This window comes from Pagrus major, chromosome 21 (genome assembly GCF_040436345.1).
Source record: "Pagrus major chromosome 21, Pma_NU_1.0".
NCBI classification, from domain to species: domain Eukaryota; kingdom Metazoa; phylum Chordata; class Actinopteri; order Spariformes; family Sparidae; genus Pagrus; species Pagrus major.
The window spans coordinates 16091127-16115968 of NC_133235.1; the positions used below are offsets into that span (position 1 = coordinate 16091127).

General features: G+C 40.8%; 1 protein-coding gene across 6 annotated transcripts in view; it reads right to left on the bottom strand.

The window, feature by feature from the left end:
* Positions 1–24842, bottom strand: part of LOC141017155 (receptor-type tyrosine-protein phosphatase mu-like) — a 176297-nt gene that overhangs the window by 100341 nt on the left and 51114 nt on the right. For all 6 annotated transcript variants that reach the window (XM_073491785.1, XM_073491784.1, XM_073491783.1 and 3 more), the window contains exons 3-7: positions 22934–23208; positions 17818–17896; positions 15862–15977; positions 12915–13089; positions 6225–6518 (exon numbers count right to left, since the gene is read on the bottom strand). In XM_073491785.1, coding sequence (XP_073347886.1) covers positions 6225–6518; positions 12915–13089; positions 15862–15977; positions 17818–17896; positions 22934–23208 — 939 coding nt within the window. The remainder of the gene's footprint in view (positions 1–6224; positions 6519–12914; positions 13090–15861; positions 15978–17817; positions 17897–22933; positions 23209–24842) is intronic.

A 24842-nucleotide genomic window follows, 5' to 3' on the forward strand; every position in this document is an offset into this window, starting at 1 on the left:
GCCCCAACCTTAGTAAGTCTGGTCATTAAATCTTCTTGTCTATCACCGTAAATGGTTTCTTGACAAATTAAAAAGTACACTGGGGAAAAAGGTCTTTTATCGTGTAGATTGCACTTTTCAAAGCCATTTTTGACTTTGCTGAACAATGCCAGCAAAAGGGAATGGCATTATCTTACGTAAATCACTCTAACCATTATTTGATTCTTTGTAAGGTGAAAAGAAAAGATGAATGAAAAGGCAGATTTGTTTAAACTATACAACTTTTATGACTCTTATTACACCAAACATGCTCACGTAAGAGGGTCAAATCTTTTTGTGTGCGATTCATGAACCTCAAAGTCTGGCAGTAATGGTATTCTTTACAAAGGATTTTTATGGGTAGTACAGATTTGCACAGGAGCACTTGGATAATTGAGTAGTGTTTCTTGTCCTGTTTAAAATAATGAAAATAAAAATGTTCTCACAAAGATGCTTAATCTTGTATTACACATAATAAGAACTTTCTGAATGCACAGATTTTAAAAAACATACTTTAAAATTACCTTTCATGAAAATGTGTTAATTAAATGTAAGCAGACTCTATCTAAACACACATCCTCCTTACCCCCATTCATTTAAAAGTAAGAGGTGAAAATTGAACAGGATTTTCTGCAAATATGTAAAGGTTTGCAGGACGTTTCACAATGAGAGGGGAAATGCTGGAAAAACAGTTTAACTTTCACTGCAGCGACAAATTATTTTACTTGGCAACTTAGGCAATTCTATTCCTAATCTTTTTCATGTTGCCAAACACTGGCTTCATTCTTATTTGCGTCAAAACAGACCTGGTCTTTCACAAATTAACCAGGAGGCTAAATGCAAATAACCAACCTTGGTGTGGGTGCACATAATTGTGCAGCTCCTCCCTACTCTCCACTGTTATAAACGAGTGTTTAAGCGAGGGCTCATCCCTGATTAACGCTGATTCCCCTGTGTTTAATAGCACTCAGTGCAACAGAATGGCAAAGTAAAAACAAACAGATGAGACTACTCCCACGTGGTACTGGAGCGCAGATGGAGACAACTTATAGATGGAGATGTAGAGTTGGCAGAGGACGGAGTCTGAGCAGGTGTTTGGACCCAGCATGGACATCATGTACAGCCATTTTTAAGGAGGCTGAGAGCCAACGGGACAGCAGAGGCCATGGGGTGGAGATGAGGAACACAGCGGGGTACAGACTGTTCTTCTACCATGGAGACTATCAAATCATCTCCGCTGCATTAGAAACAAGCGTTGTGTGGAAAACTTGCATGTGCACCTCTTACACCCTTTCACATCAGACAAAAAAAAAAAGTGGTTGGTGTTGTCCATACCAGGTTTACCCTAACCCTAACCCCTTTCCACTTCCTCTCTTTGTCTGTTTTCCCGCCCTTTTTCTGTGTCCACCTGTGTATTTACACTGTGTTGTTCCCTCACTGTTTGTTGGTTTGTCTGTTTCCCCATGTCAGTCCTGTTATCCCGCGTCTATTTCCTGGTGCTTGTCTGTTCCCCGTCTTCCTGATTTGTTCCACATGGCTTTGTGGTTTGTTCTCCTTTTTTGTTTAATAGTTTTGGATTCTTCTTGTTGCCTTTTTGTTGCTTGCTTTTTTAGATTTTGGACTTTGGTTACCAGCATTAAAGCTAGCTTTTTGTTCCTGTATCTGCCTGCCCCTGTTTGCGTCTTATGTTTGGGTCCATTTTTGCATAAACATGAAACACCACAACTATAATGACGACGACAGTGGCGAAACAATCTCTTTGGGATTACTTTCGAAGCAATTTGATCAATGATAGAAACACTGACAGCCTATCAAAATCCATCTGAATTGAGTTGTCTTTAAAACGTGACAACTCTCGTTACAGAGTGAGCGTTGCATTCTCCTACTCGTCTCATCTTTAAAGTATTACATGAACCCGTATCCTTCTGGTTTTCTTTTTGTTTTGCAATGTGTACTTGGTGCTACTGTTAACAGAACATTATCGTTCATCAGTGTGCATGCTCACGTCAATGTCATTATTGTTATTGTTGGAGTTATTGTTCTTGGTGTGGACGGCCCTTTTCACCCACTAACATCTGCCTTTGGTCTTTAGACGGAAAGGTAAAATCGGCATTCATTCCAGGCAGAAGTCACAGGTATGTATCGGCTCCAGCTCAGAATGCATTGATTGAAACGTGACATCTGGGTGGACACACTAATATTCACCAATACATTGGAACTGGATGTCAAACACAACCAACATGCAAAAAGAAGAGAAAAGAAAAGAAAGGCATACTCGTCTACAGGCGAGTCACTCAGCTATCTTTGGTGGGCTTCCCTGCATTTTAAAAGTCTGCATACTTGGGATATGTTGGGATCCACAGATGAGTTTGAGGGATTTAAACTGAACTCTGAGCTGAACTCAGTCCCCCACAATTCTCCAGGTCTTCTCACCCGTCACATATACAACCTCATTTTAGTGGAGAAATGGTATTACTCTGCCTCAATCAACTCCAGATAGTTTTAAAACAATAACCAGAGTAATTGTTGATTGAGCAAAGTAATTGTCATCAAGTTAACAAACTGTTAACTGTCTGTGATAGTCTTAACCCAAAGCAAGAAGACTGAAAAGATCCAGCAAGTTTTTTTTTCCACAGAGACATAAAGTACAACTCAGACTGCACAGGAGTAGTTGTTTAAGGCTTACTTATCTCTGCTGCCTAGCGTGGGCTGGAAATGGTTTCTCTGCGTGAGATGGTCTCTCAATGGTGTTGCTGAAATGCAGGGCCCCCTGCTGTGATCCTAGGGCACCACCTGATAATACAGTGTCTTCCTTCAAGTAGCACTTACCGAGTGTGGAGAACTCTGAAGTGGTAAACAACTTCACACAGACATAAATTTCACATTTACCAAATGTTTTCCTCCTTTACCTCAAAAATATTTGGTGAGTAATGTTAGCCAGTCGAAAAATGGGAAAATAAAAAATGTTAACAAGTTGTGAAATTTGACATTGACGGTCCGAAGACATGAGGACATGCAAAAGCAAAACGCTTTTTGAAACATCCTGCGAAACTCTTGAAACCTACAAATAACCCCCTAGAGCAATCAAAGAGCCTTGGATAAGATATTCTTTTGATGTTCACTAGAAAAGTAATGAAAGTGCGTCATGGGAAAAAAAATGTTTCAAGGCTCCCCTTTTCTTCCTCCTGCTTCTGAATTGAATTGGTTGCGTCCTTGCATTATACATTCCCCATTTTACAGAAGATTGAATTAAAACATCCTTTGTCGTCAGAAACATTGCTCAGTTTGTGAAGTGACCAAGGCATGGCAATGAATAATTATGAGAGAGACAGTGCTCTAAAGTGGCCACAGATTTTCATTAGCGCCTCCAGACAGCAGTGCAGGGAGAAGGGGAGCGAGTCTCGGGGCCTGTCTGTATCAACAGTGATGTATCACACAGCCCTGTGAGTCTTAACCGTTCAATTAGGAGCTCTGCTGAGGCCCAGCCTGTCAGTGGGAAAGACCAGCAGAGAGCCGGACAAGATCAAGAGCTGCTTCCTCAAACACACTTCAGTAGCCGGGGCTATCAATCTCCCCGACTGTGACCGGCAGGGTGGCCAAGGGGCCAGGACCCCCGCAGAAGCCGGGCCTGGCTCAGAAGGCAGCACAGGTAGGGCCATTCATCCCTATCAGCCAGACTAAAAATGAATAAGCTCATGACCTTCACAGTGGGGAGAGGGGGTTACACCCTGGGCAGGGAGGGGAGAAAAATCTCATTTTCATCAGCATTTCTCTGGACACAAAAACAGCATTAGCCTGGGAAAATGCTGAGGCTAGGTTTGTTTTGTTCCCCAAGTTGGCATCCTAGTACAGCATGGGAATTTAGCTGGTTAATGTTGTGAGAAGGGCAATTTGTACAATATCATCAGGCATTCTCAAAGTGTTTATGTACATGTTTGAGTTTGAATGCCCACAATACGGCAGCAATATAATGATCCAAATCTAAGGTGGCACTTTGCTTCACACACGATATCAATCTGTGTTGCTAAAGAATTAGGAAGCTTGCAGGGTTGTTGGAATGAGAATTAAGCTGAATAAACAAGTAGTTATGAAGCTAACCATGTGGCAGGGGCAGTTTTCAGCTCTATGTTTGGAGCCAACTATAAATCATATCAATTATTGTGACACACAGCTGTTCCAAATAGCAGGGGAAGTTTAAAAACTTGTTATTATCCCATAGGCTCATATTGTAGTTATCATTTTCTTCTGTTACATGTAATTTTATAAAAAGTATGCATGGCTCTAATTGTTCCAGGTGCTCATTACTCAGATAGGAGACAATTTATGTCCAAATGCTCAAACTCCTAATGAAGATCTATAGGTGGAAACAATACAAACACAAAGGGCTTTGTCTATAGAAAATAATTACCTGAGTAAAACGGCGATGATATATGTTGGGCAATTATGAGCTAGAGTTACTTACTTCAAATGGCTTTAGAGGCAACACAATGGAGCTCGACCAACAATGGAGCCCTGTACTGATGGATAGTTATGTATGCAGGGGGCCATTTGTGAAAATAGGAATCTTTTTGAAATGTTTTGTTTGTTAAACAAAGTAAATTCCAGATTGCACAAACTCAAATACAACAAGCCCAAGGCAATAATAATACATTATTTTTTAAAAAATGCTGAATGAATAGACTGCTTGAACTGCTTGACCACTCTTTTTCACAGGATTGTTACAAATACCAATATCTCTCTCTTTCTCTCTCTCTCTCTCTGTCTCTTTTCTATTTAAGCAGGCCACTTTTGTTCTTTGTTGTATTTTCATTGTGTTGGAACTGTGCAAAGTGCTGACAGTGAAAGTGAACCTTGTTCGTTCAGTTGTTAGGGCTGTGCACTGTAACAGAGATGTGATTTTGGTTGCCTGGCACCTATTGACACAGGCTCATTCACAAACTGAAACACGCACAATAAGCAGGCAGCAGATTCTGATTCTGATGCATCTGTCCCCACAGGTAAAGAAAGTGCTGCAATTTGAAAAGTTGCCCACCCTGCGAAGCACCTGGATTTGCACGATCATGTGATTATGCGAACTTTTAAAATCCATTTTTCTAGACTTCAACCTATCAGTGGTGGCCGAACACAATGGTTGAACCAATCAGTGTCCTTTGAGAAACTAATGGCCTGATAACTAATAACTTAACCAAGTAGTTTTGTGCCTAAACGTCACCAAAATGCGACTGAAAACTGAAAATAATCAAATTACAAAAAAACAAAACAAAAAACAAAAACAACCTAAAAATAATAACTCAACTAAGTCTAAAAAATATAGGTCAGCATTGACTTTTGGCTTCAGGCAGGAGTCCAACATCAATCTCCTGTGTCAAATTCCTTTGTTTAACCCATCTATCAACCATGACTTCATCCTTGAATTACTCCCAACTACAATAATTAGACACGTGCTAGTAGCGCAGTTGTGTGAGACTTGCGCTCCCAGCTAGCATCCAATCACAAGGATGTGTTGAAGCAATGAGTAATAGCCAATCACAACATGGTCAGATGGGTCTAGGTCGAGCACTCATGGCAGAAAAAAAAATAATGCGGACGTGCATGCAACCTTGCGTGCAACACGTTTTTATGGAGCGGGGGCCCGGTGTAACTATTCTCACCTGAGTGCAAATGTAGAATCGGTCTATTTTATAGATCAGCTGTTTTTCTTGTTGTTTCCTGTGTTTTAGGGCTTTTATATTTAAAGATACAAATTAAAATTGTATTTTTTTCTCTCTGTTCTTTGAAATGTCATCAATAACATGTAATTGCTTTCCCCATGTTGGCTTTTGATTCTCTCTCATCTCAGTTGTGAACAATTGCAAATGATTTTGTAACAAATATGAATACTGCTGTTCCGTGGGCTTTGTCTCTGATGTGTAACTGACGGGTCATTAATTATCAAGTTAGAGTTGAGAAAAGGCTCCTTGCCAACCTCTGCGTTGTGTTGCAAGGTCTGTTACAGGAGTAGTTTGACTGGATTGTCAACAATAAAACTTCTCTCTGTCTGGCTCTAGTTCACTTTTAAAGCTTGGGTAAAATTTATACACAATTTATTTTACACACCTGCATCTACATATAATGAATTGATTTTTTAGTCACTGTGAAACAATATAATGTGCAATTTCTCTAAAATCTCAGAGATGTGCTGTAAGTTATAGTATTTTTGTCCTCACCAGCACATCTGGTCCTGGCCCTCAGCGGCGGTCCGGGGGCTCCGGTGCCTCCCTCCAGAGGTCTGGTCAGCAGAACGCTGATCTCGTACTCTGTGTCTGGATCCAGGTGGCCGATCTTATGTGTGGTCTTGTCTACAGGCTGCAAGTCGTACATGGTGCCGGACACAGTGCGGTATTCCACCTCCCTGTCGATGATTGGGCCGTCCCCATTGATGCTGTTGGCGTTCAGCTGGATCCAAAGGTAGGTGGCGCCGACAGCAGTTAGCTGAGGTGGTGCGATTGGCACTGGGGGCTCTAGGGGAACAACAAGTATATGATTGATGTTAAATAGCCAAACTATTATGGTGAAATGATGGAAGGTCTTTATGATAAAGAAAACAATTATATATTTTTAAATGTGTAAAAAGCACAAAACAATGGATAAATGCTTGTACCAAGAAAACAAGATGCTCAAAATCTATTTTTTTCATCTTGAAGCACAACAAAAGTATCTTCATGTTTTCCAATGATCAAGGTATTTAAGAAGAGCCACGTAACAATCAATAGTTACAATGTGGTGAGGAGTCTCATCACCAGTAATACACTGACTGCAGTCACCAAGACCTTGGCAAATGATGCTCCTATTCAACAACATATTGATTTCAATCATGGACTTCTATGGAAAAGCCTCTGATAATTGACAACTACTGTAGTTGTCATCTCTCTCGTCTGATTCAGCAGCTGCCTTAATCTCTCAACTCATTATGTTGTGTAATTTTGCTTTTTCTCTATTTAAAGCTGAAAACCACTGCTGGGAAAGCCTACGACAAAACTCGATATTATGTTAACTATCTCGACTAGTCTTACTTTTACAACACAGTTAAGCCTTGTGTTATTTTAGTTAGGTTGTGTGACGCAGTATGCCTTCCTGTCAATGCTTTCACACTATCCCATTGATCAACAAGTGGTAGTAACACGGCAATATACATGTACGCTGAAATGCTTCTGCAAATTTAAAGAAGAAGAGACGACTGCTAGCTAGTAAACATTGATGTAAACAATGCTGAATTTAAAATTAGCTTAAAAATTAGCTTTGCAAATGTTTTACAAGGAAGAAAATGCGCTCAAAAAAATTCTTTGACCTCAAGGATACACACGGTGAGTTTTGGTGTCTAACACTGGAAGTAAACATAACTTTTGGTTGTTTACAAGAAAACTCCACAAGGCCCCTTTAAAAGATCTCTTACACAGTTGGGGAGGAAGTATTCAGATCTTAGCATCAATATCACATCGAAAAATACTTTCTTCTTTATGCAGCTTAATCGATGATATTGCATCATATTTTATAAGATCATCATATTTAGACCCTTGAGTTATAGAAATAGTAACGACAACTGTTAATTAACAGTAGTGCACTACAGAGGACATAATTTCCCTCTAAATCATAGTGGAGAAGAATTGAGTGCAGCACTAGGTTGAATATCTGACAGTATTGCAGTTCAACAGCAGGGCATGGGTAGTCAAAGTTTTAATCAGTGTGTCCAAATCAGACAAATAATTGTACTTGTTCAATTCAAACTGCTTCAAATGCTTTATCCCTCCACAACATTGTCAAAATAACTCAAACAAACAGTGACTGAGAAACAGTATTTCAACATCAAACTCTTCATACTATCATTGTGAGGACAGCTTCATCTGTGTTGCCGCCTTTGTTTGAACCAGACTCACTGGTAAAATGTCCAGGTCTTTCAAAGTTAGAGACCATCACACAATGATTAGCAATAACAATATGAACCTGCAGTCTGTGGTTCTTAAAAAAAAGAGACACATTTCCAGACTCTATTATGCAAACGTTTAATGGAAGTTCAATTTTCCTCTAAAATGAATGGTTCAACCCTTGGAAATGAATACATTTCTGGGCCCTTTGAACCTTCAATGTGTCTGTTTGGATTTTGCGGCAATGTAATCTCAAGTTCTTCAATACAAGTTGGCCTCTTTCATACAAATGTGGTGTTCAATGACAACCTTTAAGATGACCTTTTCTCTGTTATGTCACCGATGTTTGTGTAATCTTGCTTAAACCTTAGACACTTCTCAAAAATGTTATTAAAGTTTTTCTAGGTGCTGTATCGTAGGCGACTGGACTTGTTTCAGTTTCTTGAAGACGTTTCACCTCTCATCCAAGGGGCTTCTTCAGTTCTAACTAACTGGAGGGGAGTTGCAGGCTTTTAAACTCCGTGTGTGGGAGTGTCCTTATAGAGTCGTTAAGGACACTGTGAGCTCTGAGTTTCAGAGTCGTTAGGGCCACTTGTGGGTTGTTGATCCAACCGGCGTTTTCATGTGGGTTGTTAGGGCTAGGTGAGCCCAGGTGTGAATGGTTGTTAAGCTAGGAGCACCTAGCCCTAACAACCCACATGAACGCCGGTTAGAGTTTGAATTACCATGACATGGATGACTGAGAACCTTCATCAACATATTATTTTAAGGATTATAAAAGCAGGAAAGGGGAGGCTACAGTAACATTTGAATTGAGGCATAATTAGTAAATTCTAATGTTTGTGAGAATAGTTCTTCACAAAAAAAAAAACCTGTTCTAATTTCCATTTGAATATAGAGAAAACAAAACAAGTGCACCTTCTCAATCCCACCGTCATGTCTTTCATGCTTCGTACACTCCCCATCTCCTGGTGCAACCAAAAAAAACTGCCATTGTCAACAAAGAGCTAAACCCACAGCCAAGGCATTGCTTAGGAATCTACCCTTGTCATGCACAACAATACGTACACGTCCCAGAGGCCACGGTGAGTAGCTCTAATGAGCGCACACATGTAACAGAATAACGCCATTAGTCGCCTGGCTGCTTCTCATGGAGTTGTCATGGAGAGGGTGAAGTCTCCAGGCACATTAGAGAGCAGGCTGAGGTGTCCTACAAAGCATTGGAGGCTCTCCCTTAGCAGATGGTTACCCCACGGTGACCTCTGTCGCAGGTCCCTAAACTGCCACTAATCCAAGCCTCCAGTGTGGCTGTCAAACATCACCTAAAGCGAACCAACTAATCCGGCAGGACTTCTCCTGGACTCACACGCGGCACACCAGTCTGCGTGCAGGAGCCAGACAGAACAATGAGGTGATCCAAAATCTGGCTTGTTTTGATGGTCTTTTATGGTCTGTTGTTGTGTCTTAAAGGGGTTTAACTCAGTTAAGTGGCAATATGCTCGGATTAATGTAAATAACAGAAAGCAGCGCAGGCTCACCCTGCCACACCATCCCTCAGAGTACAATGTTATTGTAATGGTGTTAAGCATTAAAAGTTAAAACATCAAATGAGGCTAAAATGTATTAAATGGGTTGGTTTCAGAGAATCTAGTGCTTAGATTTCCTTGATGTTGTTTGGCTTTTATTTTTTCTCCTGAGAAAAGCAGATGGCATGTACCATTCGAGGACCAGGAGTAATTTATCTATCTGCATACGATCTTCATCGGAAAAAAAACAAATTAAAAAAGTAAGAACTTTGTAAAAGAACTTACTAAAAGTACAACTTTTAGTAGAGGTTGTTACCAGATTTTATTGACACATTTGCTGACGCACTCATTCTGTGTTTACACCTGCCACAGGACCAAATGGCTCAAAAATATGACAGTGTTCCTAGCTGCTGACTCAGACATGACTAGTTCACAGGATGAGAAACTTAACTCCAATTCAACCAGCTAAGAACCACTAAAATTGTTATACTGCATCTTATAGTTATCTGTTTTTTTCTGTTTAGTCTGATATAATTACCTATGACATCATCTTCTCACCAATCTTCCTTTTCTACAGAGAACAGGCCTTTGATGCACTGCAATGCATAGTTGCCTCTGCTGCCACTCAATCTCATTTTTGCCGTTATCAATTGAGACCATTCCGGTCACAATAGGACTAAGCAGCATAATGTATGACCGCAATAAGCATTTCATTTTACTTTGAAAAGTTACTGCTTCAAAAAGCAACAGCAGCTTACAGTGATGTAATAACTCCTGTAGGTGCAGTAATCCTCTGTTCAACAGCCATAGCAGATGCACTGAAAATAACGGATTACCGGTGTGAAATACACTCAAGTGCTGGAACACTTTAGGATATTAACAACTCAATTCCCACTGTTTAAGCCTCACGAGGCACCGTCGCAGCAGCGGGGCTCTGGAAAGGGCTCCGAAGCGAGCCCCGTGCTGGCTGGAGATGGGTGACAGCGCGCAGATGACAGTGGCGGCCATACGCGGGGGTCAGCGAGCAGCTGTTGTCATGATGTTGACCAGACAGGCAAACGGCCTCGCGACAGCTGCGTCCTCCTCTGCTGCAGCACCTGCCCGCCTGCCAGAACGCAATCACACAAATGCACGCTCATGCACATGCAACAAATACACACACACTGGCATGCACATGGACCCCCGGGCTGAATGATAAAGACATACTAAGTAGCAATGGACTAGTGCTTGAACTAACTATTATTTACATCTTCAATTAATGTGCCTATTCTTAATGTGTCTACAAAGTGTATAAAATTGTCAAAAATGCTCATCATGGTGACTTTTTTGTTAAACCAACTGTCTAAAACACAAATACATTCAATTTACAGTTATATAGCACAGAGAAAAAACAGCAAATCTTCACATTTGACACGCATTTGAACCACTTTGACATTTATGCTAAATAAATGACTAAAATGATTAATCTGGTCTTCAAATTGTCATTTCATTTTCTTTCCAGTGACTTATCGATCAATAGACTAATCGTTTCAGAGCTGCAAAACATACATAAATAGCACATTCTGCAGACACGCACATGTTTCCTGCCATCCATTTACAATTCACCACACTGAGAGCAATAATAAGAGCTGCCACTCTGCTCTGCTGTTAGATTAGTGAGACCTGAGTCTTTATAAAATCCTTCTTTCATTTGCCCGTTGCATCCACAGAGCCTATCCTGCTAACATGCAAGAGTTCCTCATTACGTTGTGCACTCTTCCTAATTGGGCGGCTGTGAGTAAAGCATTGATCTGGCCCTGATAGGAGAAGAGGTAGCCACAGGAAAATGACGAGCTTGGCTGGCTGGCCTTCGATTTTTGGTGGCTATTCTCATTAGTGGTGACACGGCCTCGCCTCGGCAGCCTTGACTAGGTAACACAGCCCAGAATACTACGTCGGGGCCCAGCGGACTCTCTGCGGGCTCCAGGTGATTCTAACCAGGCCAAGAAAGGAGCCAGCACTTGGACAGGGAGTAATTATCCCCCTTTCAGAACCACTGGCTGCACTACGGGAGAGCCCACCACAAGGAGGGCACAGGAAAGGGGCTGCACGGGGCCAATCCGTATGGCGCTCTAGAAATACATGCAGTGCACTTCCACAAAAGCACATAAATCTGACTGAATACTGGCATGAAAGGCAGAAGTGATTATCTGGGATAATCAAGCATTCACTCTCCTCATGTTGTAGAAAAAGGCAGTGTATGGTAATGAGCGGCGGGGGGAGAGTGAGCCGATGTGCCGTTTGTAGCAGGCTCATAATCCACAGAATCGCTCCGTGGTCACTCCTCCAAAAACGAGTCACGGACGCGGTGAACACACATTTAAGGAGGATTTACGACTCAGACACATTGCTAGGAGGGTTAAGCACTTGTTTTATGACTGGTACGATAAGAGGAGATATCAGCTTTTTTATGTGTGACACTTATAACCGTGAAAACGCCTCTTTTCTTCCCCGGACGACGTTGGCTTATGCCGGAGTCATAGAGGTGTGAAATCTCTGCAGAATTTAAAGCAGGGATGCATTACAAGAATCGACGAATGCCTAAATCTAGAAAATTACTTTATTTTAAATATTTATGACAAAGGCACTTTACACTTAACTGGTTTGTCTTGTGCAAGAAGATATCTAGTAACACATTGAAAGCAGTGATCAGCAGAAATATTACCATCTAGCGAGTACGTGTAAGTGCGAGGAGGATGTGCGAGTGATTGTGTTGCTGAATTTATGCACGAGTGTGGTTTTGAGTGCCTCCGGAGTGTCAGTAAATTTTCTTTGAGTACACCACTGAAACCCACTGATACACTCGGGCAGAGAGACTTTATCTCTCTCTTCACTCTGCTGTGTCTGGGCCCGGCCATTCTCGCATGATTGACAGACCTCGATCTGGACAGCCAGGATTAAACCTATCAATCACATAAAGCTTGGAGACAAAAAAAAAAATGGAGAAAAAAAATCGGGGCAGTAAATTCAATTGAGAGCACAGGGAGAAAATTGAGGTGAAGAAATATAGAAGGCCATTACCGGGCTATAGGGCTGTAGGAAAGTGAGGCCTTGCAGGATTTAGTTTCAGACGACTCCATAAATTCATATCAAATGACTAGAGGAGTGAAATATCAGTGAGGTTACTGTAAACCCTGGTGCCTCTTGCCTTTGTGATCTTTTAGGTGGAATTGTGCGCAGTCAAGGACAGCCTTTACACAGGAAAGTATTAAAGTCCACTGGATAACAAATCAACATAAAAAGCTAGTATTTTTAGTATCGCCTAAGAGGACATTTTCATCTACGAACACGCAGCATTTCCTGTTTATCTCCTGTTGACTTTGCTGTATGCATAGAGGTCGTGCGGATGGAAAACATTCCCGCTGTCTGTGCTGTGTTCACTCAGATAGGTAGTGTTTGTGTTTCTCTCTGCTCTGGGACCAATACTCACGTTTTATGGTTAGTTCTCCATAATTGGACACTCCAACCCCTTTGTCTGAGTGGACGATGCAGCGGTAGCGGCCCGAGTCGCCCTTGGTTGTGTTCTCTACGTCGAAAGTGCCTATGAAGCGTCGGTTGTTCCAAGGTTTAGTGGCTTTCATGGGGGCCTCCCGTCCACCGATGCCCTGTTTGGAACCGAGACAAACACAAGTGAGCCTCCAAAACGGGAAGGTTTAATAAGCAAAGTGGCCTGACCTTGTGTGTTTCACAAACTCTGGTTGAGCGTACTTGTTGTGTGCTCTTGCACGTGCTTGTTTGTGTCCTATCATTCCCATCGGTGGCTGATAGTAGGAATACATTTATCACACAGGAATGCATGCACACACATGCACGCACGCAAACACACAGCGGGCTCTCCCCAGCTGTCACCCCTCACAGCAGGCAGATGGGGGACATTTGTTCATTAGAAATATTTCTTCATTACTGTCATCGGGGGACTTCACTTAATGTTTGTTTTCCAGCTCCTGTGCTAATGAGGACGTGTTTGTTAAAATGATGGAGTACCTGGCAGAGGACCTTTACCCAGCGTCATGCTCCCACTGATCACATGTGTGACAGTGTGCTTAGCAGCAGAGCCGGCAGGGTTATGTCTGCCAGATGCACTACCTTTGCTGCTCAGAACAAGGTCAATTCAAGACTGCTGTGCAGCTCAGTTGTGCCAGATATAGTACACAGTATCCACAGAGCCAGCATCTATATAGGTTAAGACCATACTGCGGTGATCCGAAACAACTGTAATCCCCCGCCTCCCAGACACAGGTGAAATCTCAAACACAAGGGCACAATGAAGCAGCGTGTGAGTGTCCTGTCTTGAATTTTTCAAATGATTTCAGAGCTACTTTTGTTTCCCAAAACCAGCTTTTAAAAGTGGATGAAAGGCTGGCAAAAAGGCATTTTGGTTCTTAAATTAGGGGATGCACTACAGGTGAGAACATCATTTTTTCATGCACTGGTCAATTTTGAGATTTGGGGTTATTTTGCTTTCATGTCTTCTTTCAGACTGGTGGAACAAAAATGTCAAAAAATAGACATTTAGGTGTGTATTTTAGGCAGATATCTGTTCTGGGCATGTATGCAAATTAGTGCATATTTAATTAGATATCCTCATTTGCACAGTTAAACATAAATATCAGAATACTTGTAATACAAAAAATAATTGTCTCAATGAAAGCAAACAACTGGGTAAGTTTCTTGGTGATATCTGTTTAAAAATGTATGGAATTTTACAACTCGTATCTTTAAAGGTCGTTTTCACTCACATGCACCAAGCCTCCCAGTTTTATTCCCATCTATACTCTGAGGAATCTTCCAGTGGAGTTTGTTCATATATCATTTAGAGACAAATTTACATTTTATTCCAAAGAAGATGGCAAAAAATTACTTTTTATGGTTGATGACATTTTCTGATTTCTGGAGTGATAAAAAATAAATATCCAAAAATTATCTACGTATCCACCTTTGACTCCAATATGTCAACAAAATGAATCTTGAACCGGGCTTTAACCAACATTTCACATTTCTGGCCTGGAAATGTATGCGTGTTTGTGCAATTTTAACTTGACAATGCCTCATTTCCAGATTTAAACATCAAATTTCTGAAAACTTGTAATCCAAAAAATAGTGCGAATGTAAGCAATCAACAAGGGACATTTCATGGCAATATCAAGTAGTTAAAAATCTGGCTCCACTTAAGAAAATAGTTTCCATAATTTGTGTAAATATGGTACATGACTACGTGCCATGATAAACAGACGGGTGACAAATTAAAGGAAAAACCAACATTCAGTCTCTTAAAAGGTACTGGGCCACCATTTGCTGCCAGAACAGCTTCAAAGCTCCTTGGCATTGATTTCTACAAGTCTCTGGAACTCAACTGGAGGGATGAAACACCATTCTTCCCAAAGATATTCCCACATTTGGTGGTTTGTGAGTGCTGTCTAACACATCAGCCGCCATTTGTTATGTTTCTCCACTCTTTTATTTAGGTTTTCCTTTAATTATTCAACTGTCTGTATGTTTACATGATTTAAGCCCCCATGGCGTTCTTTCACTTCCATGTCCGTTGTTTTCTTGTATCAGGCAAAATGCTTAGCTGCCCATTTTCTTTTGAGTTAATTCGTACCGTATCTTGAAATATCCAGTACATTATAACTGTTTCAACAATTACTTACCATTTAAATTACTTTGCATTTAGAGTTGTGGCTAACCAGAGCTATGTTTGAGGTCTTCTGTTTTACAACTTTAAAAGACATCTGCTAGCCAATCAGGAAGATGTACTGTCTATGGTTGTGGTGTAACTGTTTACATTTGGCGCTATGTAATTAGGGTTAAACATGTTAAAAATAACCAAGTAGTCCTGCCTCAGCTTCTTTTTTTACTCTCTCTTACCCAGCTATTTGGACCCAAATAATGTGATTTATTGAACAGGCACACAGTGTCTACAGTATTATGGGTTGTTCTTTGATGCTGATTAATCATCAATTTATTTTTTGCTCACCATCTATTTTATTTTCGTCTCATTTTTGCGAGACAGATCACACAAACTGGTTTACAGTTGCTAAAATCTGGCCTGATTTAACTTGGATAAAATGTTGATTTGGGAATCATTCCTGTTATGAAAGACATCGTTATCCCCTCAAACCAGGCGTTGATCTCACATACATTAAATGGCAAATCCTACGCTCCTAATATCCCATTTAACAAAGACATAGGCATGGAGTCGTCCTTAGACCTGCTGGCAACAACAGCACTCCAGATCAGAAGATTACATATTCAGACAGTAGGGTCTGTTCAGTAAAACACATTAATTTCCACAGGGCCCGCTTCTAATAGTGATTCCTCCCTCTGATCTTGTCTTTGATCTAGAGTGTAAGTAAGAGGATAAAAATGGATCTCACCTGAAGCCAGAGGCGGAAATTGTCCCTTTTGCGTCCATTGACGGTGCAGTGAAAAGATGCAGTCTGTCCTGCGTTGACCTCCACTCCTTTTATAGTCAGGAAGTGAGGTGTGTTCACTGTGAAAGAAATGCAAGTATTTTTCAGACAGGTGCAATGGTGAGACACAGAGTCCAACTTCCCTAAAATGGGTTTGTACTTCATGAGAATTAATCACCAGAGCTGGGTGCTAGAGAAGCTGCTCATCGCCAGCATTAAGACTATGCCAACGCCAATTACACTTTTACCCACTTCGTAACTCCTTGTGCCAAAATCTGCATGTAAAATTGGACAACTGAGAGAAGTAACCTTGAATGGATACTGCTCTTTATTACACTCTCTGATACCCTTCAGTGCCGGAAGCCAGCATTGCTTTGTGAGGAACATTCCACCTAAATCCTAAAAATGAGACACCAGAGGCAGATCTCACACCTACCAAAAACCCAATTTCTTCTGTCTTTTAACTGCATCCTTTTATTGATTGAGAGGGAATTTTTTCCAAAAACATTATTCTTTTCTCCAGCTGTGCTCATTACCAGCATGCTCACTGACTGGGATAGTCCACAGAAAGTAACTTATGTAGAACATTTTTGATTAGTACCGCTATTCTGCATCGAAAAATAGGGCAATTCAGTGGAGCGACCTTGATTCGAAACATAACCAAATCTCTAAAGACTTGGCAAAAGCTAATTCTATCACTTTCATCATCAAGACTTTCACTTCTACTTAATATTTTATAACCTCGTCTTTGAACTGCACCTCCTTTATAACTTTGTCCTGTCAATCCATCCGCTGCCAAATAAGACAAATCTATTTTTCTCATCACTAATGTCTTCTTTAATGACAGGGAGACGCAGACCACCCGGTGGCATAATCACACCTTTGTGCTAGATATTCCACACGGTCATATAAATAGAAAATGAATTGGCTGTGCTCCACAGAGGAGTCGCTCTGATCACTTTGCTTATCACTCAAAGAAACCCGATTGCCACTGAGTGGGTTATCGATCCGCCAACACTTTTACGCATTTGAACATTGATCACGTCGCAAGGTGTCATTGATTTACTCAAATACATTTATATGCAACACCTTTCACTATAATAAATCCATCTTATTGACATAACATTTGTAGGAATTCAGCTGCTTTCAGATGGTTACCAGGTCATTAGCGCCTAACAATCCGAGCTTGATACTTCAGTTATGTGGGGTAGAATAATGTATAAATCAATTGATGAGACCTCATGTGGTATTGATTAAGACTTAGACTGTAGAGTGTGAGCACCTCTTAGTATAAACTTAAGGAGTGCCATACGGACTAACATGGCTCTCAGTACTCAAAAGCGTAGCGATGAAGAATCCTGAAGAGCCCTCATCCTTGTACTCCCACGGCAACAGCAGACTATCCCAAAAGCCGGAGCAGAAAAATTCTAAATATGCGAGTGATGACATGTTCATTAGCTCCGCAGCGCACTCTGAAGTGCTTGTACTTATATTCAGCCACGGTAGCAGAAATCTCAACATCTGAGAGATGAGATGCTTAACTGAATATCCTTCAGGGAGGAGAAACATAGTGGAATCCAAACACGAGCAGCAGCAGCACACTGTACGGTGGTATTTGTTTTTCGTCCCCTTTTCTTTTGCACTATTTCACCCATTTCTCAAAGGATAGATTTAATAGAGCCACTGCAACATTAAATCACGAGCACACTTGAGCATGTCGACTGTATGCTCGTAAATCTTCAGGGAGCCAAGAGGAGGGAGGTTTACACTTTGGACTGACTGTAGTATCCTCTCTGAAGGCCTTTTGTTTGACTGGGAGGCCTTGGATAGAACAACGGTACAGGTATTTGGGAGGGTGTCATGGAAAGGACAATGACTCTTTGATGATATTCTTTTACGGTGAAGGGAAAAAGGACTTACTGCACTGGTGGCCCTGGACCACGACGTCTTTGATGGCCAGCAAGCCACGCTGCCCGGAGGTTACGGCTTCAAACACAATCTGAGAAGGAGAGAGGAGACTCATAACGCCAGTGATAAATGGGCACATGTCTTCAAATGGCACTTGAGTGAGGCTGCACAGAGAAGTCCAGCTCCTGCTAATATGATCTGCACTTTGCAGAGCTGCAGCTGGTCACACAGCTGCAGGCCGCTGACGTTATTTCCACAATATGTCACAGTCGATAGGTGTTATGACATGCAAGTGTTAAATTAAGTTTGAGCCTTGAGACGATTAGCACACAGTCTGTGGCAAGCACGCGGTGTATTGGAGGTGAGATATCACAGCTATGTTTAAGGGTTCAATTCACCCAAACCTCACTTCCCACTTACCGTTATCTAATCACTTGATTTTAATTATCCAGGTGATGAGATTTTTGCCCTCACCCCATTGCAATGTAGGCGAATGAAATTTTGTTTGTGCATTGAATCAGAACAGTAACATCTCTTTCCAGGACTGGAAAGATGAAAATGTCTTAGCTGGAACAGATCTGAGTGATCAGAGAATTTGTTGCTGGAAATTTCTGTAATGCTGTCAAATCCAAAGCAATCACATGTGTAAACAGGAAGTCACTGTAGCATCACAAGCTGTCACTGATCCTGCATTCAGATGCTTCTCAATTGGTCCCATTTCCTGTTTTGGGAAGTCGTTGGTCCAACTTCTGTGTGTTCATGAGGTTTTAAGCCACAATGTGGATACAACATAGACGCTGTATAGAAGATGTGTTGTATCCTACTGCTCAGAATGCTTAAACAACATGTTGATTGCTGCTTGAAGCTTTATATTAAAACCTGTTTTTGTCTCAGACTTCTTGCTGCAAAGGGTGCATTTCACAAAACAACTAAAATATTGCTTTACTTTCTAACTACTCTATGTCACTCACACACAGTTTAAACCTAATACCATATTACAAAGTACATGTGATCAAAAAAATTTATATGCAAGACATCAATTAATACAAATTTTCAAGTGAAAATTTACTGTGTATGATGAAAGTCAAGAAAACATGTTTTCTTTGTGTTTTTTCGCCCACCTTCTGAGTTATTGCTCTGACTTGTGGAGGTCAGCACGTGAATTTTCCAGTTAGGAATTAGTTTTTCCTCATGATTCTGACACCACATGAACGCACTAATACAGTAACTTCCAAATATAATAGTTTAAGGCAGCAGGATAACTTGACTGGCAATCCTTTTGTAAATATGAGTGTGACTTTGTTTAATCATATGAAAACACTGGGGAAATATGAGTATTTCAGAGTTAGCAGCATTTACAGTATGTAGAATGAGTGTGGAATAACAGATTAAGCAAACCTAACCATTGTTATCTGGCCCTAACGTCTAACATTTTGGCTAATGTTATGTAATTTGAGGTATACTGTAAAGTGTATGTATTTAAAATCTGTCACGTTTACATCATTACTAAACAGCATTTTGAGCAAAATGTCAGGTCAGATGTGTCGAGCATATTCCATTACTTCTTTTACTTTTTTATCTCATGAGGTCATTATGTTAGCAAGCTAACGTTAGCTTGGTTGGTTGTTTCACTTAGCTGTGAAACAAGCTGTTTCACCTGGCAGTTACTAAGTGCAAATATTTACTACTACTACTCCTACTACTACTATTACTACTACTGCTACTAACTACTGTAATCTCTATGTGAGAATGAGTTCATGTGGTGCAATCTATACATCTTCATTTAGCAAACACTTCAATGATAACCAGGCTTAGTTTAAATATGAGAACAGCTTGGTTACTGTTCACTCTGGATAATCCACAGACCTCCCTGTCAGCTATTTTTCATGTTGACAGAATAGTTGGCATTGCTTTCTATTAGAGAAATAGTCTCTATAAAAACTGTTAACTGGGGTAGAAATCTCAGATGTGAATACCTGATACCTGGAAAAATGAAACCAAATCTACCTGCTTGAAAAGAAACCACAAGAACTAAGTGTGAACACATGTTCTTTAGGGAGCCAGTCGTTAAGTGTAAATTTAAACGGTATTTCTTCCATGGGAAGTGGCTGCTGTTGCATTTCACAGTTGCTCTGTGTCTAATGTTTCCTAGTTGACATGTTTGTTGCCATCTCCGACAACATAACCTCTGAAATCAAGTGCAACTGTGCTGCGTAGCACCAACATGACCCTATTTTAAGGGCCAAGCTCTCCTCCAAAACAAATGGTAGTAAGCCCCAACAGAAGGCGTGTCCCAGCAGAATGTCAGAGTTATGTACTCGCTGGTCTGCAGTGTGATAAAAAGGGAAACAGAATGCCGGGCCCTTCCCAAACCGAGGGTGTGGTGCAGAGACCATTTACACCACACACAGTCGCACTACACATGTTTTGCATGCCATCATTCACTAAATATAACCCTATATCATCCAGTGATCGGTATATATTAATGGATATGTACCGTATATGGTGTCACCCAGAAACTTGTGTCCTGCTAGTCATAGTGAGGCTGCACACACATACATCTCTGAGATTCCCTTTGTAGCCGAGGAATGTGGAGGAGGAGATAGTTACCATTGTCATCTGGGAGGCAGGATGCCTTCAGATAAGGCTGTCTAATTATAAATTTCTTTTTTTGTCTCATGAAATATGAAAGTGAATGTCTTGGGTGCCAATTATGGCCTCATTACAGGCTAATTTAAAGGAAATTAAAAGGCCAACCACTCCATATATTGCCACCAGACAAATGAACTAGACCTCACTCTCTAATTGAAATCCTTTGTTTGTGCAACAGACATCAGTCAGCCTGCCTAATAGCTGTGATATAATTGATTTCAACATCAATGATAGTGCGATGCATAATTGGGCCTGACCCACAGAGTGAAAATATTCACATGGGACGAAAGCTGTTGATGTCACGGGAAAGTTCACCATTCTCATTTGTCAGAGAGACAGACAGTGAACCCTACATTCAATGTCTACATCACCGCACCTGCTATCCCTAAGGGACTTGGCTAAGTGCTACATTACAGCAGGATTGATTAGCTCTGCCATAAGTTACACTGTATTAAAATCAAGATAGATGAGGACATTTGGGTTTTTCTCTCTCATTGGTGCACTGCTGCATATCGGGATAAATAATGGATGTACATCTTAAACACTCAGTATATATTTTGAGTGGGATATATTTAGACGATGCATCACATTTGCCGGAAATTATAGTTGTTTGTGTTCAGCAGTTTTGGAAATGCATGACAATCTCAATTAAAAGTTTTCGGGATGACCTGACAGAAGAGTAATTATCAAAGGCTGAAAGGCTCATGATGACTAAAAGCCTTACCGGTAATTAAAAAATAATTTCCAAGTATCAGGTGGCTTCCCTTTGACAATTGCGTAGGTTACTATGCAATTAAAGATACCTATAATTAGTGCCATGTTGTTAATTAGTGACAATTTTAAGCATTGGTCTCTCTTTTTCTTGACTGAGCGTGGTGCTAAGATCATTAGCATCCTCGCATTTACCCATGTTGTCAGTTTGGGTCCGGAACAATTACAAACACAGACAGACCTTCCGCTGGGGTTTGAAAGGCAACAGATGCTGGGAATTTCCCTGAACACACTGGAAGGCATAATATGTCATTTGGGGCCTCAACGCTCACCCTATGTGCAGAGATTTGCTGAAACACAGCATGAACAGTATCTCAAAATGTTTAACCGTCACTGAACTTCACTTAAAATTCAAAAGCAATACATGGTTTTTGTTTGAAGGTGTTGATTTGTTTGTGGCACTGGAGAAGCAGCTAAAGTCAATCTATCTGAACTTTACAAATAAAACCCGAGTGAAATGGGTTTTTTTTCCCCATAATTTCATAACAGGATCAATAACTGATTGGACTTTTGCTGTGGGATATATCCAAACCGACCGGCTGTGTCTCTACTACAGACAGACTTCAATCTTTCAAGGGTAACTCCACCATTTTTACACATTAAAGTGAGCTTTTGTGGCTCCAGAGGAAGCTGCATGGAATTTGATAAATTACCTCCATTGATGTCACTCAGTGGTTAAGTTGCATTGTGGGTAATGTAGGCTCCAGGTTTTGAAAAGAAAGAAAAATATGTGGAATAAAAAAAGTGATATCTCTGGTTCTGCTGCATCAGTTTTGATTATTTGTTTTAAAACTGTCAATAGTGAGTCCAGCAGTGTTATAGGAGTGTATTGCTAAACCCGTGGATTGCTTTTCAAAACCTGGTGCTTACATTACCCACAATGCAATTTAGCCATTAAGTAGTAGTACTCCCCAAGACCTTTAAACACACTTTCAGGTGTAAAATTGGTGGAGTTACCCTTTAAGTGACTTGAGCCGAAATAAAAACATTCAATCAGACTGGCTTTGCATCATTTTCTCACACGAGGGTCACCATCCTGTTAACAGTGAGTATTATTAGTAGATGTAGCACATTCTGTCTGTCATCTGTTGCCCTCTTTCTTTCTTTTGTCCATGTGCCTCTCATTATGGCTCCTATGTTGCATTCAGCAGTGAGAAGCCCAGCGGTGTGCCTTGTTAACTAAGTTATCAGGTTTGCTATGATGAGCAGACAATGAGGACTCCGCTCAGCTTCACTGTGGACCAGCACTGCCAGGCCATAATGAAATAATTCACCAAGGGACTGCCTCCCATTGGGAGGTTAAGGGGTCTCTCTGCATCAATTAACATTTGGTGGACTCGTGGAACAAGCCCGGCGAAGACTAATAGCCAGGCAAGTGTGAAATCACCTTGCCCCGGCCAGCAGTCATGTGCATTGGTAAGTGAAAATGAGTTCTCAGAATTGGAAAAAGAGAAGTGGCTCAGATGATAGGGGGAGAGAACAGATTGCCATGGATACCGATGTAGCCCCAGAAATCAATAATCTTAGGTTAGTTTTAATGGGCTATTGTGCGATTGTTCGCAAATAATAAATTTGTCTTGCTCCACCCAGTGAACAAGCTTTAACGGCTTTAGCTTGACTATAATGGCTGCTTACAATGAGCAGCCTAGATTTGAGATAAGGCATTATGCAAAAAGAAAGCTGGATTCAGACTACACTTCCTCACCTGGTAGAAGTTGGGCCAGTAGGTACTGATGGCCAGCTCTATCTGTCCCCAGGAGCGAGTGGCTGGACCCGACACGTTCCAAACAGGCATCCCCATGGGACTGTTGTTTTCTTTGATATACACATTTAGGTGACCTGGGTGGCTGTTGTCTCTGCCTCCAATGTAGTAGTGGAAGGTAACGCAGTGGGTGTCATTCTCTCTCAGCTGAGGTGTCAGCAGTAAGGCCTTCTGTCCTGCAAAGCGTCCGGACGTATTCACCATCATGAAGGCTGAACCTGCAACATGGACAAGAGTTTAATATAATGACTGGAGCAGGTTTTATCCAACTTTCAGTTCAGTGGCAGGGAAACACAGCCTCCCAACTTTTTGGGAATTAGGGTTGTACATGGCATGATAGCACGCTAAAATGAACTACATTTCATTTTCAGTATACTGAAATACTATTTCAAAAGAATTGAAGTAGTGGTAACATTGGTAATCTATCATTAGCAGAAAGAGGTTTTAAACCATGCTCACGGTCAGAAAAGACAATGTTGTCTGTTGGTCGGTCCACCACCTCTCTTAGATGATGTATCCTAGTATCTTTATTTATCCTGAACTTTTAATCTAACATCATCACCAGGGCAAATTCTAATGTGTCCAATCCTGCAGTTTATGACCCAATACCTGCAAAAATAATGACTCAGCTGTTCCTAGTGTTTAGTATTAATTAGCAAATGTTTGCATGCTTACACGCAAAACTAAAGTGGAGAACTATCCAAATATTTTACCTGCATTGTATTGTTACTGTGAGCATAATAGCGTGCAGATGTTAACATTCGCTCAAACCTGCTGTGCCTCAAAGAGCTGCTAGTGTGGCTTTAGATTCATAGTTTTTTTCCAAGATAGATTTTTGCCCCCTAAAGGCAACACTTGGGGTGAATAACAAATATCAAAACACATCATATTTTAACGCTTTAAAAGGTCCAATTTTTTCTATTTGTAAGACAGTTGATTGTTGAGTCTAATTCCAAACTCCTCAAATACTGACACATTGGGTTTGTACGTTGGGCCGCCCACCAACCCATAGTGTGTCAAGTTGGGAATCAACTACCTTACAAATAGGACCTTTAATGCTATTTAAGTCGACATGTAAGGATACACTACTGTCCCATTTCTTGTGTGTGAGTATCAAATTCTACATCACTATGTGTTTGACTTTCTCTGTATTGCATTCAACACCCACAAGAGGCAAGGCAGGAGTATGTGTAAAGCACCTTTCAACAACAAGTCATAACATTGACACTGAATGAGAACATTTTCATAAAAACTCAGTGAATATGTTTTGAAACTTGACTACATTGAGTGTCAAATTGTCGACGGTGAGGTAAGGCAAATAACAAATATTATCTTGTCATGTAATGTATCTTTAAAGTCAGCTACTAAAGACTGATGTGGTATTCTATGAGCACTAAAATACTTTTGTAAGGGTTACATAAGACCTGCAACAACTTTATATATCTACGTATGTGTATTTGATCCAGCAACGTAACTTGGATCTGTTGTGTTTACAGGCAGGTGGTTGCAACAGAAAGATCTCACAATCCGGTCCTTAGGTTTAACAGTAACTAAGTAAAAGGGCCAATCCTATACAAGTATGCAGGAAGCAGGTAAACGAATGTGATTCGACCTTTCCTGTTAGTGCTAGAAATTCTAGCATAAATGAGAAAATGCTTTTATCTTTGGATTGATAGAAACTCTATTATAAATTCCATTCATCAAAATACAAAGACAAAAAAAGACTCGTCCTACAAATGCCGGATGTTTGAGAGCAGTGTTTTTATCCCTCAATGACGGAGAGAAGGGAAATGATGAGAAATCAATAAGTTAAAATCTATTTGCCAACCAAGCCCCATTTAGATTTTATCGC